Source organism: Taudactylus pleione, unplaced genomic scaffold, assembly GCF_031769625.1.
Source record: "Taudactylus pleione unplaced genomic scaffold, aTauple2 ptg000156l, whole genome shotgun sequence".
NCBI lineage: Eukaryota > Metazoa > Chordata > Amphibia > Anura > Myobatrachidae > Taudactylus > Taudactylus pleione.
The window spans coordinates 4,150,258-4,170,709 of record NW_028284558.1 but is presented as its reverse complement, the minus strand read 5'-3'; the positions used below and the strand labels follow the sequence as shown (position 1 = coordinate 4,170,709).

General features: G+C 42.4%; 1 protein-coding gene across 1 annotated transcript in view; it reads left to right on the top strand.

The window, feature by feature from the left end:
• The window catches only part of LOC148521613 (prolyl endopeptidase FAP-like), a 180,107-nt gene that overhangs the window by 9,082 nt on the left and 150,573 nt on the right, over positions 1-20,452 (top strand). Inside the window, exons 3-4 of the mRNA XM_088474764.1 lie at positions 12,878-12,972; positions 17,433-17,507. Of these exons, the coding sequence (XP_088330890.1) occupies positions 12,878-12,972; positions 17,433-17,507 (170 nt within the window). The remainder of the gene's footprint in view (positions 1-12,877; positions 12,973-17,432; positions 17,508-20,452) is intronic.

Here is a 20,452-nt window from a genome sequence, read left to right as displayed (position 1 = left end):
GGGCCGGCTGGCTTGACCGTTAAAGGGTGCTGTAACCCCCAAAGTACACTCCAGTCCAAACCAAAAAAAAAATTATTTTCTGTGTTTGTGAATTGTGTGCGCAGTAGCCGCACGTGCATCAACAAAGTAGTGCCAAGCGTGCGCCTGTGTCATAAGTAAAGGGCCGGCTGGCTTGACCATTAAAGGGTGCTGTAACCCCCGAAAGTACAGTCCAGTCCAAATAAAAAAAAAAATTATTTTCTGTGTTTGTGAATTGTGTGCGCAGTAGCCGCACGTGCATCAACAAAGTAGTGCCAAGTGTGCGCCTGTGTCATAAGTAAAGGGCCGGCTGGCTTGACCATTAAAGGGTGCTGTAACCCCCGAAAGTACAGTCCAGTCCAAATCAAAAAAAAAATTATTTTCTGTGTTTGTGAATTGTGTGCGCAGTAGCCGCACGTGCATCAACAAAGTAGTGCCAAACGTGCGCCTGTGTCATAAGTAAAGGGCCGGCTGGCTAGACCGTTAAAGGGTGCTGTAACCCCCGAAAGTACACTCCAGTCCAAACCAAAAAAAAAATTATTTTCTGTGTTTGTGAATTGTGTGCGCAGTAGCCGCACGTGCATCAACAAAGTAGTGCCAAGCGTGCGCCTGTGTCATAAGTAAAGGGCCGGCTGGCTTGACCGTTAAAGGGTTCTGTAACCCCCAAAGTACACTCCAAACCAAAAAAATATATATTTTCTGTGTTTGTGACTTGTGTGCACTGTGGCTGCACGTGCATCAACAAAGGAGCAGCGCCAAGCGTGCGCCTGTGTCCCATAAGTAAAGAGCCGGCTGGCTCATTTCTTAAAGGGTGGTGTAACCCACAAAGTGCACTACTCTCCAGCAAAAATAAAAAAATATTTTCTGTGTTTGTGTGCGCTTTAGCCGCACGTATATATATCAATATAACATAAATGGAGGACCAAACTTTCTCCGATAAAAATAAAATAGGGAAAGATCAAGAACCACTTCCTCCTAGTGCTGTTGCTGCTGCTGGGAGTTGTTCATCATCCCAGAGAGGAAGTAGGAACATCACTACTTTTACTAAACAATTGACCCTCCAACAGTCCCTAGCGATGAGGATGAAGTACGACAGCAGTCATCCTGAAGCAAAACGTATAACTGAGGCCTTGACTGCTATGTTGGTGTTAGACGTGCGTCCGGTATCCGACATTAGTGCAGTGGGATTTAGACAATTGATGGAGGTAGTGTGTCCTCGGTTCCAAATCCCGTCTAGATTCCACCTGCATCCTCAAAGCAGCAGCGACAAGCGTGCGTCTGTCTGTTAAAGGGTGGTGACACCCTCAAAGTGTGCTACACAAACAATAAAAATCTTCATCTTCTTTTTTCTGTCTATGTGAATTGTGTGGGCTGTAGCCGCACCTGCATCCTTAAAGCAGCAGTGACAAGCGTGCGTCTGTCTGTTAAAGGGTGGTGACACCCTCAAAGTGTGCTACACAAACAATAAAAATATTCTTCTTCTTTTTTCTGTCTATGTGAATTGTGTGGGCTGTAGCCGCACCTGCATCCTTAAAGCAGCAGCGACAAGCGTGCGTCTGTCTGTTAAAGGGTGGTGTAACTCTCAAAGTGCTCCAAAAAATAAAAAACTATTTTTTTAATGTGTTTGTGACTTGTGTGCGATTTAGCCGCACTTGCATCCTCAAAGCAGCAGCGACAAGCGTGCGTCTGTCTGTTAAAGGGTGGTGACACCCTCAAAGTGTGCTACACAAACAATTAAAATATTGTTCTTTTTTCTGTCTTTGTGAATTGTGTGGGCTGTAGCCGCACCTGCATCCTTAAAGCAGCAGCGACTAGCGTGCGTCTGTCTGTTAAAGGGTGGTGACACCCTCAAAGTGTGCTACACAAACAATTAAAATATTGTTCTTTTTTTTTTGGTCTTTGTGAAATGTGTGGGCTGTAGCCGCACCTGCATCCTTAAAGCAGCAGTGACAAGCGTGCGTCTGTCTGTTAAAGGGTGGTGACACCCTCAAAGTGTGCTACACAAACAATTAAAATATTGTTCTTTTTTCTGTCTTTGTGAATTGTGTGGGCTGTAGCCGCACCTGCATCCTTAAAGCAGCAGCGACTAGCGTGCGTCTGTCTGTTAAAGGCTGGTGACACCCTCAAAGTGTGCTACACAAACAATTAAAATATTGTTCTTTTTTTTTTGGTCTTTGTGAAATGTGTGGGCTGTAGCCGCACCTGCATCCTTAAAGCAGCAGCGACAAGCGTGCGTCTGTCTGTTAAAGGGTGGTGACACCCTCAAAGTGTGCTACACAAACAATAAAAATATTCTTCTTCTTTTTTCTGTCTATGTGAATTGTGTGGGCTGTAGCCGCACCTGCATCCTTAAAGCAGCAGCGACAAGCGTGCGTCTGTCTGTTAAAGGGTGGTGACACCCTCAAAGTGTTCTACACAAACAATTAAAATATTGTTCTTTTTTTTCCGGTCTTTGTGAAATGTGTGGGCTGTAGCCGCACCTGCATCCTTAAAGCAGCAGCGACAAGCGTGCGTCTGTCTGTTAAAGGGTGGTGTAACTCTCAAAGTGCTCCAAAAAATAAAAAACTATTTTTTTAATGTGTTTGTGACTTGTGTGCGATGTAGCCGCACTTGCATCCTCAAAGCAGCAGCGACAAGCGTGCGTCTGGCTGTTAAAGGGTGGTGTAACTCTCAAAGTGCTCCAAAAAATAAAAAACTATTTTTTTAATGTGTTTGTGACTTGTGTGCGATGTAGCCACACTTGCATCCTCAAAGCAGCAGCGACAAGCGTGCGTCTGTCTGTTAAAGGGTGGCGACACCCTCAAAGTGTTCTACACAAACAATTAAAATATTGTTCTTTTTTTTTCGGTCTTTGTGAAATGTGTGGGCTGTAGCCGCACCTGCATCCTTAAAGCAGCAGCGACAAGCATGCGTCTGTCTGTTAAAGGGTGGTGTAACTCTCAAAGTGCTCCAAAAAATAAAAAACTATTTTTTTAATGTGTTTGTGACTTGTGTGCGATGTAGCCGCACTTGCATCCTCAAAGCAGCAGCGACAAGCGTGCGTCTGTCTGTTAAAGGGTGGTGTCACTCTCAAAGTGCTCCAAAAAATAAAAAACTATTTTTTTTATGTGTTTGTGACTTGTGTGCGATGTAGCCGCACTTGCATCCTCAAAGCAGCAGCGACAAGCGTGCGTCTGTCTGTTAAAGGGTGGTGACACCCTCAAAGTGTGCTACACAAACAATAAAAATCTTCATCTTCTTTTTTCTGTCTATGTGAATTGTGTGGGCTGTAGCCGCACCTGCATCCTTAAAGCAGCAGTGACAAGCGTGCGTCTGTCTGTTAAAGGGTGGTGACACCCTCAAAGTGTGCTACACAAACAATAAAAATATTCTTCTTCTTTTTTCTGTCTATGTGAATTGTGTGGGCTGTAGCCGCACCTGCATCCTTAAAGCAGCAGCGACAAGCGTGCGTCTGTCTGTTAAAGGGTGGTGTAACTCTCAAAGTGCTCCAAAAAATAAAAAACTATTTTTTTAATGTGTTTGTGACTTGTGTGCGATTTAGCCGCACTTGCATCCTCAAAGCAGCAGCGACAAGCGTGCGTCTGTCTGTTAAAGGGTGGTGACACCCTCAAAGTGTGCTACACAAACAATTAAAATATTGTTCTTTTTTCTGTCTTTGTGAATTGTGTGGGCTGTAGCCGCACCTGCATCCTTAAAGCAGCAGCGACTAGCGTGCGTCTGTCTGTTAAAGGGTGGTGACACCCTCAAAGTGTGCTACACAAACAATTAAAATATTGTTCTTTTTTTTTTGGTCTTTGTGAAATGTGTGGGCTGTAGCCGCACCTGCATCCTTAAAGCAGCAGTGACAAGCGTGCGTCTGTCTGTTAAAGGGTGGTGACACCCTCAAAGTGTGCTACACAAACAATAAAAATATTCTTCTTCTTTTTTCTGTCTTTGTGAATTGTGTGGGCTGTAGCCGCACCTGCATCCTTAAAGCAGCAGCGACAAGCGTGCGTCTGTCTGTTAAAGGGTGGTGACACCCTCAAAGTGTGCTACACAAACAATTAAAATATTGTTCTTTTTTCTGTCTTTGTGAATTGTGTGGGCTGTAGCCGCACCTGCATCCTTAAAGCAGCAGCGACTAGCGTGCGTCTGTCTGTTAAAGGCTGGTGACACCCTCAAAGTGTGCTACACAAACAATTAAAATATTGTTCTTTTTTTTTTGGTCTTTGTGAAATGTGTGGGCTGTAGCCGCACCTGCATCCTTAAAGCAGCAGCGACAAGCGTGCGTCTGTCTGTTAAAGGGTGGTGACACCCTCAAAGTGTGCTACACAAACAATAAAAATATTCTTCTTCTTTTTTCTGTCTATGTGAATTGTGTGGGCTGTAGCCGCACCTGCATCCTTAAAGCAGCAGCGACAAGCGTGCGTCTGTCTGTTAAAGGGTGGTGACACCCTCAAAGTGTTCTACACAAACAATTAAAATATTGTTCTTTTTTTTCCGGTCTTTGTGAAATGTGTGGGCTGTAGCCGCACCTGCATCCTTAAAGCAGCAGCGACAAGCGTGCGTCTGTCTGTTAAAGGGTGGTGTAACTCTCAAAGTGCTCCAAAAAATAAAAAACTATTTTTTTAATGTGTTTGTGACTTGTGTGCGATGTAGCCGCACTTGCATCCTCAAAGCAGCAGCGACAAGCGTGCGTCTGGCTGTTAAAGGGTGGTGTAACTCTCAAAGTGCTCCAAAAAATAAAAAACTATTTTTTAATGTGTTTGTGACTTGTGTGCGATGTAGCCGCACTTGCATCCTCAAAGCAGCAGCGACAAGCGTGCGTCTGTCTGTTAAAGGGTGGCGACACCCTCAAAGTGTGCTACACAAACAATAAAAATATTCATCTTCTTTTTTCTGTCTATGTGAATTGTGTGGGCTGTAGCCGCACCTGCATCCTTAAAGCAGCAGTGACAAGCGTGCGTCTGTCTGTTAAAGGGTGGTGACACCCTCAAAGTGTGCTACACAAACAATAAAAATATTCTTCTTCTTTTTTCTGTCTATGTGAATTGTGTGGGCTGTAGCCGCACCTGCATCCTTAAAGCAGCAGCGACAAGCGTGCGTCTGTCTGTTAAAGGGTGGTGACACCTCAAAGTGTTCTACACAAACAATTAAAATATTGTTCTTTTTTTTCGGTCTTTGTGAAATGTGTTGGCTGTAGCCGCACCTGCATCCTTAAAGCAGCAGCGACAAGCGTGCGTCTGTCTGTTAAAGGGTGGTGTAACTCTCAAAGTGATCCAAAATATAAAAAACTATTTTTTTATTGTGTTTGTGACTTGTGTGCGATGTAGCCGCACTTGCATCCTCAAAGCAGCAGCGACAAGCGTGCGTCTGTCTGTTAAAGGGTGGTGTAACCCTCAAAGTGTGCTCCACAAACAATAAAAATATTCTTTTTTTTTTTCTGTCTTTGTGAATTGTGTGGGCTGTAGCCTCACTTGAATCCTCAAAGCAGCAGCGACAAGCGTGTGCGTCTGTCTGTTAAAGGATTACATCGGTGACAGCATCCAAGTAGGCATGTCAGACAGTCCGTACCTGTACTGGCAGGAAAAAGAAGCAATTTGGAGGCCCCTGTACAAACTGGCTCTATTTTACCTGAGTTGCCCCCCCTCCAGTGTGTACTCCGAAAGAGTGTTTAGTGCAGCCGGGAACCTTGTCAGCGAAAGGCGTAGGAGGTTGCTTCCACAAAATGTGGAGAAGATGATGTTCATAAAATGAATTATCAACTCTTCCAGGGAGACCAGCCTCCAGAACGTACAGAGGGACCTGTGGTTCCAGCAGGGACGAATTAATACTCTGTGAGGATGAGGATGTACACACTGAAGAGGGTGAGGAATCGGTGGATGAGGAGGATGAGGATGACATCTTGCCTCCGTAGAGCCAGTTTGTGCAGGGACAGATAAATTGCCAGCTTGTTTTGTGGGGGCCCAAACGAACCAATCATTTCAGCCACAGTTGTGTGGCAGACCCTGGCGCTGAAATGATTGGTTTGTTAAAGTGTGCATGTCCTGTTTATACAACATAAGGGTGGGTGGGAGGGCCCAAGGACAATTCCATCTTGCACCTCTTTTTTTTCTTTGCATTATGTACAGTTTGGGGCCTAGTTTTTCAATGCCATCCTGTCTGCCACTGCAGTATCACGCCTAGATGGGTCACGTGTTTGTGCCGCCCACTCGTGTCGCTTAGCATAGTCATCCAGCTACCTCGGTGCAACCTTTTGGACATAAAAATACTATTGTGAGGTGTGAGGTATTCAGAATAGACTGGAAATGAGTGGAAATTAAGGTTATTGAGGTTAATAATAGCATAGGAGCAGAAAAACCTACAAATTCTGTGATTTTAGCTGTTTTTATGCTTTTTTTCAAAAAAATACAGATCCAAAACACAAAACCCAGAACCCAAAACACGGAAGGGTGGTTTTGGCAAAACCAATCCAGATCCAAAACACGAAGAAATTTCCAGATCCAAAACCAAAACACAAAACACGAAAAGTGGCTGGTGCACACCCCTACTTATAATCAGTTTAATTGTAATTAAATGTTATAATCAACATATGCTACTTTTGTAACAGGATACTCTTTATAAACTTTGCAGTATGAAAAACTGAAATGAAATGCAAATATAAACCCTATTGTACTGTGAATACACTTTCAATGCTGACAATGACTAACAAATCACAACAAATAAACATGTAGATACATACAGGGGTGCCAAGAGGGGGATGGGGAGGGTACTGATTGCCCAGGCTTGCCTATAGGGGGGCCAGGCCAGTTATGGAGGAGATGGAATGCCCAAATTCTATACGCATGCCACCAGTGGCGGCTCCATAATTGGGGTTGCAGCGCAGTCCAAAATTCAAATAGGGGAGCCATGCCACTGCATGCCACCGTGAAGCACAGTATTTTAAGTCAAAATTTTAGCAAATGGGTTTGGCCACACCTCCATGCTTGGCTGGCCACACCTTCCCGTAGTTCAGGTACTTCCATATGTCTCAGCATCCATGGATACATCACAGATGAAAGCATGGTTATACAGCATCATATGGTATATGGTTCGGGATTTCAGCAGCCAGCATTTTATTAGCAACTGTACCAAATATATAATTATATATATATATATATATATATAAAATATATATATATATATAATATATTAGGGGTGTGCACCGGCCACTTTTCGTGTTTTGTGTTTTGGTTTTGGATCTGGATCTTTCTTCGTGTTTTGGATCTGGATTGGTTTTGCCAAAACCACCCTTCCGTGTTTTGGGTTCTTGGTTTTGTGTTTTGGATCTGTATTTTTTTGAAAAAAAGCATAAAAACAGCTAAAATCACAGAATTTGTAGGTTTTTCTGCTCCTATGCTATTATTAACCTCAATAACCTTAATTTCCACTCATTTCCAGTCTATTCTGAACACCTCACACCTCACAATAGTGTTTTTATGTCCAAAAGGTTGCACCGAGGTAGCTGGATGACTATGCTAAGCGACACGAGTGGGCGGCACAAACACGTGACCCATCTAGGCGTGATACTGCAGTGGCAGACAGGATGGCAGTTTGAAAAACTAGGCCCCAAACTGTACATAATGCAAAGAAAAAAAAGAGGTGCAAGATGGAATTGTCCTTGGGCCCTCCCACCCACCCTTATGTTGTATAAACAGGACATGCACACTTTAACAAACCAATCATTTCAGAGCCAGGGTCTGTCACACAACTGTGGCTGAAATGATTGGTTCGTTTGGGCCCCCACAAAACAAGCTGGCAATTAATGTGTCCCTGCACAAACTGGCTCTACGGAGGCAAGATGTCATCCTCATCCTCCTCATCCACCGATTCCTCACCCTCTTCAGTGTGTACATCCTCATCCTCACAAAGTATTAACTCGTCCCCACTTGAATCCACCACCACAGGTCCCTCTGTACGTTCTGGAGGCTGGTCTCCCTGGAAGAGCTGATAATTCATTTTGATGAACATCATCTTCTCCACATTCTGTGGAAGCAACCTCCTACGCCTTTCGCTGACAAGGTTCCCGGCTGCACTAAACACTCTTTCGGAGTACACACTGGAGGGAGGGCAACTCAGGTAAAATAGAGCCAGTTTGTACAGGGGCCTCCAAATTGCCTCTTTTTCCTGCCAGTACAGGTATGGACTGTCTGACATGCCTACTTGGATGCTGTCACCGATGTAATCCTCCACCATTCTGTCAATGGTGACAGTATCATATGCAGTGACAGTAGACATGTCAGAAATTGTTGCCAGGTCCTTCAGTCCGGACCAGATGTCCAAACTTGGTCCTGCCTGCCCTGCATCACCGCCAGCGGGTTGCTTAGGATACCTAAGTTTTTTCCTGGCAGCCCCAGTTGCGGGAGAAAATGAAGAAGGAGCTGTTGACGTGTCACGTTCCGCTTCAGCTGACAGTGTGTTCACCAGCAGGTCTTTGCACCTCTGCAGGCTTGTGTCGGCTGGAAAGAGAGACACCACATAGGCTTTAAACCTAGGATCGAGCACGGTGGCCAAAATGTAGTGGTCTGATTTCAACAGATTGACCACGCTGGAATCCTGGCAAAGCGAATGAAGGGCTTCATCCACAAGTCCCACATGCCGAGCGGAATCGCTCCATCTTAGCTCCTCCTTCACTTTCTCCAGCTGCTTCTGCAAAAGCCTGATGAGGGGAATGACCTGACTCAAGCTGGCAGTGTCTGAACTGACTTCACGTGTGGCAAGTTCGAAGGGCTGGAGAACCTTGCACAACACGGAAATCATTCTCCACTGCGCTTGAGTCAAGTGCATACCCCCTCCTTTGCCTATGTCATAGGTGGATGTATAGGCTTGAATGGCCTTTTGCTGCTCCTCCATCCTCTGAAGCATATAGAGGGTTGAGTTCCACCGCGTCACAACCTCTTGCTTCAGGTGATGGCGGGGCAGGTTCAAGAGTGTTTGCTGGTGCTCCAGTCTTCGGCATGCAGTCGCTGAATGACGAAAGTGGCCTGAAATTTTTCGGCCCACCCAAAGCGTCTCCTGCACGCCCCTGTCGCTTTTCAGAAAATTCTGCACCACCAAGTTTATTGTGTGAGCAAAACATGGGACGTGCTGGAATTTGCCCAGATGTAATGCCCGCACAATATTGGTAGCGTTGTCAGATATCACAAATCCCCAGGAGAGTCTAAGTGGGGTAAGCCACTGGGCGATGATTTCCCTCAGTTTCTCCAAGAGGTTGTCGGCGGTGTGCCTCTTACTGAAACCGGTGATACACAGCATAGCCTGCCTTGAAACGAGCTGGCGTTTCTGAGATGCTGCGACTGGTGACGCTGCTGCTGTTGCTGCGTAAGGTGATACATCTACCCAGTGGGCTGTCACAGTCATATAGTCCTTAGTCTGCCCTGTTCCACTTGTCCACATGTCCGTGGTTAAGTGGACATTGGGTACAACGGCATTTTTCAGGACACTGAGGACACTTTTTCTGACGTTTCTGTACAGTCTCGGTATCGCCTGCCTAGTGAAGTGGAATCTACATGGGATTTGGAACCGGGGACACACTACCTCCATCAATTGTCTAAATCCCACTGCACTAATGGCGGATACCGGACGCACGTCTAACACCAACATAGCAGTCAAGGCCTCAGTTATACGTTTTGCTTCAGGATGACTGCTGTCGTACTTCATCCTCCTCGCTAAGGACTGTTGGAGGGTCAATTGTTTAGTAAAAGTAGTGGTGTTCCTACTTCCTCTCTGGGATGATGAACGACTCCCAGCATCAGCAACAGCAGCAGCGGCAGCAGGAGGCGTAGCAATGCAGGATCCTCCGAAGGAATCCGGGATAGGAGAGTCAGTCATGCCAGTGACATGGCCTGCAGGACTACTTCCGATCCTGACTAAGGAGGAAATTGACGAGGAGGGAGTTGACGGTGTGGTTTGCAGGCGCTTGGATACAACAGGACAACGGGATTTAGGTGTCCCTGGACTGCTTACGGTCTTATCCAAAGTTTCTGAACTTGACAGTAACTTATTATGAACGCGCTGCAGGTGCCGTATAAGGGAGGATGTTCCTAGGTGGTTAACGTCCCTACCCCTACTTATTCCACCTTTACATAAGGTACATATGGCAAGACAGTTGTTGTCCGGATTTGGATAGAAATATTGCCAGACCAAAGAGGTAGAATGTTTGGTCTTCTGCCCAGGCATGACCGTGATGGGCTTTTTCATCCCACGGACAACAACTGTCTCCCCCGGAGCCTGATTTAAACAAACCACATCACCATCAGAATCCTCCTCGCCAACTTCCTCCTCAGCGCCAGCTACACCAGTATCCTCATCCTGTTGTACTTCAACAGTGACATCTTCAATTTGCATATCAGCAAGTGGACTGTGGGTGCTCCTTTCAGCACTTGCAGGGGGCGTGCAAATGGTGGAAAGAGCCACCTCTTCCCGTCCAGTGCTGGGAAGGTCAGGCATCGCAACCACCACCACACTTGGACTCTCCTTGGGGATTTGTGATATCTTCTTAGAAAGCACAGTTCTTCGCTGTGCTTTTGCCAGCTTAACTCTTTTGATTTTTTTAGTGGGAGGAGGGCTTCCATCGTCATGTGAAGCTGAACCACTAGTCATGAACAAACTAGGGATCGACCTTAGCCGTTCCTTGCCACTCCGTGTCGTAAATGGCATATTGGCAAGTTTACGTTTCTCTTCAGCTGATTTAAATGTTTTTTTCAAGGTCATTTTCCTGAACTTTGTCATTTGGGATTGTATGTGCCCTCTATTATGACATTGGGCATCGGCCTTGGCAAACGACGTTGATGGCATGTTATCGTCTATGTCATGACTAGTGGCAGCAGCTTCAGCACTAGGAGGAAGTGGTTCTTCATCTTTCTCTATTTTATTTTTATCGGAGAAAGTTTGGTCCTCCATGTATGTTATATCGATTTGATATATACGTGCGGCTAAACACAGAAAATATTTCTTTATTTTTGCTGGAGAGTAGTGCACTTTGTGGGTTACACCAGCCTTTAAGAAATGAGCCAGCCGGCTCTTTACTTATGGGACACAGGCGCACGCTTGGCACTACTTTGTTGATGCACGTGCGGCTACTGCGCACACAATTCACAAACACAGAAAATATTTTTTTTTTTGGTTTGGACTGGAGTGTACTTTGGGGGTTACAGCACCCTTAATGGTCAAGCCAGCCAGCCCTTTACTTATGACACAGGCGCACGCTTGGCACTACTTTGTTGATGCACGTGCGGCTACTGCGCACACAATTCACAAACACAGAAAATATTTTTTTTTTTGGTTTGGACTGGAGTGTACTTTCGGGGGTTACAGCACCCTTAACGGTCAAGCCAGCCGGCCCTTTACTTATGACACAGGCGCACGCTTGGCACTACTTTGTTGATGCACGTGCGGCTACTGCGCACACAATTCACAAACACAGAAAATTATTTTTTTTTTAGTTTGGACTGGAGTGTACTTTGGGGGTTACAGCACCCTTTAACAGTCAAGCCAGCCGGCCCTTTACTTAAGATGACACAGGCGCACGCTTGGCACTACTTTGTTGATGCACGTGCGGCTACTGCGCACACAATTCACAAACACAGAAAATATATAATTTTTTTAGCACTTGGGGGGAGCACCCCTGATGGACAGAGCACCCCCTGGACAACACTACAGCACCCCTTTAGGACTGGGACACTGCACAGGACTTTGGAGTGGACACAGCCCCTATGGAGAACTGACTGCACAACACAGTCCAGCCAGCCCCTATGGACTTTGAAGTAGTGGACACAGCCCCTATTAACAACAGCAGCACAGCACAACACAGCCAGCCCCTATGGACTTTGAAGTAGTGGACAACAGCAGCACTACACTACACTACACTACACAGCCCAGCCAGCCCTAACTCCCACCCTCCCTCTTCACTGTCCACAGCCGAGTGAGAAAATGGCGCCGACGCGGGTACCTTATATAGGATCCAAAACCCGCGAGACTCGGAAGGCGGGATGATGACGTTTTGCCTCGATTTCAGATCCGAGTCAGGTGGGAAAAGTCGAGCCTGACTCGGATCGGACTCGGATCGGGGGGGCTCGGAGGGGTTCGGATTTCAGAAATCCGAACCCGCTCACCCCTATAATATATATATATATATATTATATATATATATATATGTATATAATAACCAAACATATACTTGTTAAATTACGACTTAAACTAAACAATTTCTAAGTGCCTGTGGGAGTTCAGTGTTTTCTAAAGAACTAACAATATTGTAGAAACAATGTAAAATATACCATCTATTCTTGACTGTGTGTATACTTATGAATAATATACTTTTCTTGTCTACCAGAAGGCAGAATATAAATTAAGACCAATAGTTAGAAAATATTTTCATAAATAAAAAAGTGTAGCCCTTCTTTTAAAGTCGTACGAAAGTAAGTATTGAGAGAATTACAATAATGACCTGTGTTTAATATCTCTAACATTAGTTTGCTGTCATATTTGGGTGTATGATCACAAAGCCTCCTCCTATTCCCTCAGCTTTATACATATAAAGTTCACATTCCTGATTAGTGAGGACATATTGGCTTATAAGTAACCCAACTTTACAAAACTCTTGTCTATATGTCATATGTCCATACGTGTTATATTATTAGCAGTCCGTAATGTATTTTGATAGCTAAAGCTGAATATGTTTTACAAAATTTTGAATTTATTTAAAATATTAACAAAGCAAAATTTACACATACAGTATATGGTGTTTTTTTGCATCACTTCTAGATCTGATAAAGTAAAAAAGGTTTGTGATTCATTTGTAAAACGTGTAATATTTCTTTCAATATTTCCTTTGATGCAGAGAATGAATATACTCGCAAAAACGAAGATGGAAACGTCCTAATTTATAATGTAGAAACTGGAAGAACGTCTACTATTCTGAGGAACAAAACTTTTGTAAGTTCACAGAGCTCAGCAAACAGTGCAGGTTTTCAGGATATTAATGGGAGCGCTGGTAACTGGCTACAGGTTTATAAAATAGATTTATTCAATAAAAAACAAATAATTATACATTGCATCAATCCAATCTTTCCAACGCAAGTGGAATCATTAATAAGGCTAAATTGCCACAATTTAAGGCACGGATCCGGCTTTATCTATTTTAAAACAATATATAGCAAACGACATATGAAACATCGATGTATATTAAAATCAATCTGACAATATCAAACACTTTTTATCATAAATCATTAGGCATCGATTCAATCCGATTTTGGTAGCGGAGTATGGAGTTAGAGATTGATAATGGTCAGCGGATATATATTAGTAGTTGTTAGTATAGAGATCCATACACTGACAGTTAGTATGTGAATAGACAGTCACGCACAGTCACAATTATATAGATGATAGAAAGCAGCTTATAATAAGCAATTTGCAGGATATTTCTGCTGCTGTATATTTCATACGTTACCATCCGTTTAATATGGGAAAGGTATAGCCAAATGGAGCTGACCTCTACCCCAAAGCAGGGGGAGGAAATTGGACAATGTTTGCCACCTGTAAAAGTCAGTGTTGGACACAGTGTGTCAATAGTAACAGCGCTGTTGATCAAGCGGTCCAGAGGTATATGTAGCCTCAGACAGAGGGACCTCTATTACTGATTCACGGCACTCCTTACTGCTGGCTGTGTGTAAGTCACTGAGACACGCTGGAAAACGCTGGCTCCCTCACGCTCCGCTACTTCCGGTATCGGGCTTGTAGCTTCCGGTTTGCATTCCACCTGCATTCCACAAGTCAGCTGACGCGCTTCTCCGCCCTATGACACGGCGGTTTCCTCAGAAGCTAACTCACTACCCATTGGTGCTGTCTTATATCCCTCTTAGTATGCATTCATTGGTTCACTTTCAATCCTGATTAGGGAAATATGATTCCAACTCATAATGTATTGCACTGATGCTTTTCAAAAGAGTAAATCATCAAAACTCACATATTATAATAAAAAAATATAATAAATACAACTTGTACAATTCATTAATTTATGTCTTGTCATACATTGAGGTGCCTATATAAAGCCAACATTAACCATTAGAGTATCCTTCACGCTAGATGTCAATCTGTATTTCAAAATTTATATTTTACAATTAATTATATGGTGAGTAGTTATTTATAAATTGTTAAATCTCTACTTATAACCATATTACAACCTGTTCCTTAGAAAGGGGGGGAGAAATAAACAGAAAATAACTTCATGTCATAATTAATAATAAATAAATAATATAAATGGCAGATGTACTAAAATAATTTATAAAGATCTAATATAGGACTCAGTTAGGAATCTTTCAACAATATAAATAGAAGATGGTCATCAATATGGGCCCATTAGGTCTCTTTCATTATTTAGTTCAAAACTAGATGTGCAAATATTATATAAACCACCATAATATGCTACTATAAAAATAATCTTTATAGTTAGGAAAAGGCCCACATAAAGGTAAAAGTACATATTATACTAATTCCAATGGATAAACGCATGGAATATACTAATTCCGATAGATACCCATACCACATATAAAACTCATTCATGTTATTAATATATAAAAAAGAGAAGAATATAGAGGAGGAAGAGAGAGCTTGACAATGGACCAAAAATTATATATTATTCAATTCAATTGTTTCGTTGAGACCTCCTGGTTCCAAGGTTTGTAACCTAAAGATCCAGTACGCCTCCCTTTTACACAATATATTGAACCTATTACCACCTCTCTCAGTATATTTTATTTGTTCAATGGCTTTAATTTTAATTTTACTCATGCCACCCTTATTGCAGACTGATATATGTTTAGACAAACTGTGTGTAGAATTATTCTTCATGATATTTCTCCGGTGTTCTAGAAATCTGATGTTGAGTGTACGTGTGGTACGTCCCACATACTGAAGGCCGCATCCCCACTCAATAATATATATAACATAGTTGGAATTACAATTAAGAAAGGATTCTATATAAAATACTTCCGATGAGACTTTAGATTGAAAAGTGATGTCCCTATGTCCCGCATTTTTGCATGTCATACATTTCTCCCTTCCACATCTAAAAAAACCTTTTGGTTTTTCTGGTAACCATCTTAGATGGTCACCTACATTATGTCTAATACTTACATTATTATTTCTCCTTTCATTAATATCGCGATTTTTCTTGTACATACTAGGGGCTAATTTCTGTTTCAAATTGTCAGATTTCCTGTAGACAATCTTAATATCATCACCAATGATGGGACCTAAAGCTAAGTCTGCCTTTAGTATAGATGTATTTTTTCTAATGATCTCTTTTATTGCATAAGCATGAGTATTATATTGTGTAATAAACGGACAATATGTTTTCCAGTCCTTATCCTGTTTCTGTAATTTTTTGTCCATCAGTAACTCCTTTCTATTCTTTTTAAATGTGTCTTCCAGTGCTTTATCCAAGATGTACGTTGGGTACCCTTGTTCCACGAATGCTTCATATACTTTTTTCACCTGCTCTTGATATTTCACTTCACTGGAGCAATTTCTTTTTATGCGAAAAAATTGGCTTTTTGGAATGTTATTACGCCAAGCTTTTAAATGACTACTGCCATATTGTAAAAAATTATTGGAATCAACCTTTTTAAAAAAGGTCTCTGTATATATTTGATCTTCCATGGCCAGTAGTGCAATGTCCAGAAATTTAATATGTGTAGAACTGAAGGTGCTGGTGAATTTCAGATCATAATTATTAGTGTTTAAGTGTTTAACAAAATCATAAATAGATGTGCTATCCCCATCCCAAATAAAATATAAATCATCTATATACCTGCCATAGAGGACCAGGTTCGCCCCAAAGTCGCCTTTTTATATATATAGTCAGGTTGTGCAGTCCAGAAATCTTTTCCATATACTCCATTTAATGTGCTTTATTGCACATCTGATGGAAAGGAGATGCCCTCATTCTGGACTAGCACCCTTCCTTATTGGTTTAAAAGCATGGAGTATGGTAATGTATATGCACACTGTATTAGGCACAATTCTAGGTAAGTACTACAAGTTACATACTGTAGTGCAATTTTGGTTCATTTTTGGGGCGTGGGTCCCCCTGGATTGCGTTGGTTGGTCTGTCTCAGGGCACTGCATTATAACACATTTTCCTTTATAACACATTTTAACCCTTCACTGTGTGTCTAATATATATGTACTTCACTTTTTTATTTTCATTCTTTATATGCAGCTGCAGCTGCTCCTAACTATCTCTTTACACTGCACTTTTCTTACTATGGTGGTGCCCTGGGGCACCTTAGCTGGGCCGGTTTTGGGGGGTCCTGCGCTCTGGATTTGAACCTTAGTATGTTAGGGACCTACCCGAAAGAGGTTACCTGGATATGGTGGGTAGGCCCATAACCTTGGCCATGATTATGCTAAAAACCTCTATTGATTGCAAAATTGTATTGCATTTATTTATATTATTAATAATTTGGAGCTGTGCACCTGAGATTTTGTCTGTTTCTGTGCTTGCAATTAGTCTCATCAGGTAACACCTCCCATTATATATATAGTCAGGTTGTGCAGTCCAGAAATCTTTTCCATATACTCCATTTAATGTTCTTTATTGCACATCTGAGGGAAAGGAGGCGCCCCCATTCTGGACTAGCACCCTTCCTTATTGGTTTAAAAGCATGGAGTATGGTAATGTATATGCACACTGTATTAGGCACAATTCTAGGTAAGTCCTACAAGTTATATACTGTAGTGCAATTTTGGTTCATTTTTGGGGCGTGGGTCCCCCTGGATTGCGTTGGTTGGTCTGTCTCAGGGCACTGCATTATAACACATTTTCCTTTATAACACATTTTAACCCTTCACTGTGTGTCTAATATATATGTACTTCACTTTTTTATTGTCATTCTTTATATGCAGCTGCAGCTGCTCCTAACTATCTCTTTACACTGCACTTTTCTTACTATGGTGGTGCCCTGGGGCAGCTTAGCTGGGCCGGTTTTGGGGGGTCCTGCGCTCTGGATTTGAACCTTAGTATGTTAGGGACCTACCGAAAGAGGTTACCTGGATATGGTGGGTAGGCCCATAACGTTGGCCATGATTATGCTAAAAACATCTATTGATAGCAAAATGTTATTGGATTTATTTATATTATTAATAATATGGAGTTGTGCACCTGAGATTTTGTCTGTTTCTGTGCCTGCAATTAGTCTCATCAGGTAGCACCTCCCATTATATATATAGTCAGGTTGTGCAGTCCAGAAATCTTTTCCAGATTTTCATAGATAACTGTAAATCTTCAACTTGCACTAGGACACTGTTAAATACTTAGTTATGTCTTTTAAATATCTCAAAATGTGCAGATGCATAGAGCTATGATATAACTTACTTACTGTTATTGTTTGCAGGATGATGTGAATGCTACAAATTATCAACTATCACCAGACAGAAAATTTGCGTTCTTCGAGAGCAATTACAAAAAAGTAATTTTATTTTTGCAGTATTGTACAATTAATTTTATGTATATCACAATTTGTAATTTTATATACAGATTGTTATATATTTATATATATATATATATATATATATATATATATATATACAGTATACATACATATATATATATATAAGTTTTATTTTTTTATTTACTAATTGTGATCAATGCTGTACCCCCAGGTCAGTCCACTAAGCGCACCCTTCCTGGTTTCTCCAGCACTTGCACCCTAAGGCGGAGATATATTAAATCTTCTAAAGAAGTAGGGAGGTGGAGAAGTTGTCCATAACAACCAATCAGTTTCTGCCTATAATTTAATAGATTATACTTGATAAATGCAACCTCAAAGCTCATTGGTTGCTATGGGCAACTTCTCCTCTTGTCCTCTTCTCCATTGTTTCCATGGTTTAATACATTTCTACAGGTTCTCTTTTGACATCTGGTTTTCCATCTCCTCTCTTTACTTAACTTTTTCTTTATTCTTTTCTTTTGTTCTTCTAATTCTACTTCTTCACCTCTCCAGTAGAGTTACTTCCTCCTACTACTCTGGGGAGACTGCAGTTGGGAGGAGGAAGATAGATCAGGCTGCACTTTCATGGGCTGGGTACCTTTCTAAATATGGTACAATCTCGGCACAGAGGCCTGACAGGAGTACTAGTCACGCCGCCCCACAGTATGGCTGTGGCATTGATACAATTGCAGTGACTGCGTTACTTTTGCTGTACATAGCATTGTTGTAGCTGCGCCCATAGGTTATTCTATAAGCATTAAAATTTAAAGAAAGTTCTAGGTTTGTGCATTCTATGGAATGTAACATGGAAAATGTTGTTAATAATCTGTTTCTTGGTGAACAATGGAAGTGCTTTTACACACCGTATACAGGTCCTTACAGGTGTTAGTATGAGTTTTTGAATCTATAAGCAGTTATAATTTAGTTACGCTGAAGTTCATAGAATAATAACTGGGATATGTAGCACACAACAGAGTAAATAGGAAATACAGGAAGGTAGCAGAGAACACTGATTTTGATTAAACCAGCAGTCTAATTATTATTATTCTTCTATTATAAATGTCATATTGATACATAAGTTATCATTACTAACGAGGCTGTGACATATCTATGGCTGTAAAAATTTACTTTTGCATTAGATAAATAATACACCAGAGGGTGATGTTTATCCAAAAATGTTTATGATGTACATGTTCATAGTCTGTGCTGGGAACACATCGCACAGCGTCGTGTTGCTACTTTCCCAATTATTATTTCCTTTTTACAGTTATTAAACAATATATAACAACTGTTACAGTGCTAGAGGCTGTAGATGCAGAATTTTTGAGAAAGGAGATATCTCCTCTGACTGGGTTATGCTACATTATAGAGAACGTTACAAGTAACTTGTTAAAAGTTTATTTTAAAGTTGCTTCCCTGGACTGCCATACAATGTAAGCATGGATCCCTTTGTGCACAGTCTCGTACAGTACTGGGAGCTTCCCTGGACTGCAATACAATGTAAGCATGCATCCCTTTGTGCACAGTCTCGTACAGTACTGGGAGCTTCCCTGGACTGCCATACAATGAAACCATGCATCCCTTTGTGCACAGTCTCGTACAGTACTGGGAGCTTCCCTGGACTGCCATACAATGTAAGCATGGATCCCTTTGAGCACAGTCTCGTACAGTACTGGGAGCTTCCCTTGACTGCCATACAATCTAACCGTGCATCCCTTTGTGCACAATCTCATACAGTACTGGGAACTTCCCTGGACTGCCATACAATGTAACCATGCATCCCATTGTGCACAGTCTCATACAGTACTGGGAGCTTCCCTGGACTGCCTTACAAGGTAACCATGCATCCCTTGGTGCACAATCTCAAAATATACCTGGAGCTTCCCTGGACTGCCATACAATGTAACCATGCATCCCTTTGTGCATAGTCTCATATAGTACTGGGAGCTTCCCTGGACTGCCATACAATGTAACCATGCATCCCTTTGTGCACAGTCTCATACAGTACAGGGAGCTTCCCTGGACTGTCATACAATCTAGCCATGTATCCCTTTGTGCACAATCTAGTACAGTACTGGGAGCTTCCTTGGACTGCCATACAAAGTAACCATGCATCCCTTTGTGCACTGTTTCATATAGTACTGGGAGCTTCCCTGGACTGCAATACAATGTAACCATGCATCCCTTTGTGCACAGTCCCATATAGTACTGGGAGCTTCCCAGGACTGCCTTACAATGTAAACATGCATCCCATTGTGCACAGTCTCATACAGTACTGGGAGCTTCCCTGGACTGCCTTACAATGTAACCATGCATCCCTTTGTGCACAATCTCATAATATACTGGGAGCTTCCCTGGACTGCCATACAATGTAAACATGCATCCCTTTGTGCATAGTCTCATATAGTACAGGGAGCTTCCCTGGACTGCCATACAATGTAACCATGCATCCCTTTGTGCACAGTCTCATACAGAACTGGGAGCTTCCCTAGACTGCCATACAATCTAGCCATGTATCCCTTTGTGCACAATCTAGTACAGTACTGGGAGCTTCCCTGGACTGCCATACAATGTAACCATGATTTCCTTTGTGCACAGTCTCATATAGTACTGGGAGCTTCCCTGGACTGCCATACAATGTAACCATGCATCCCATTGTGCACAGTCCCATATAGTACTGGGAGCTTCCCTGGACTGCCATACAATGTAACCATGCATCCCTTTGTGCACAGTCTCATACAATACTGGGAGCTTCCCTGGACTGCCATATAATGTAACCATGTATCCCTTTGTGCATAGTCTCATATAGTACTGGGAGCTTCCATGGACTGCCATACAAAGTAGCCATGCATCCCTTTGTGCACAATCTCGTAATATATTGGGAGCTTCCCTGGACTGCCATACAATGTAGCCATACTTCCCTT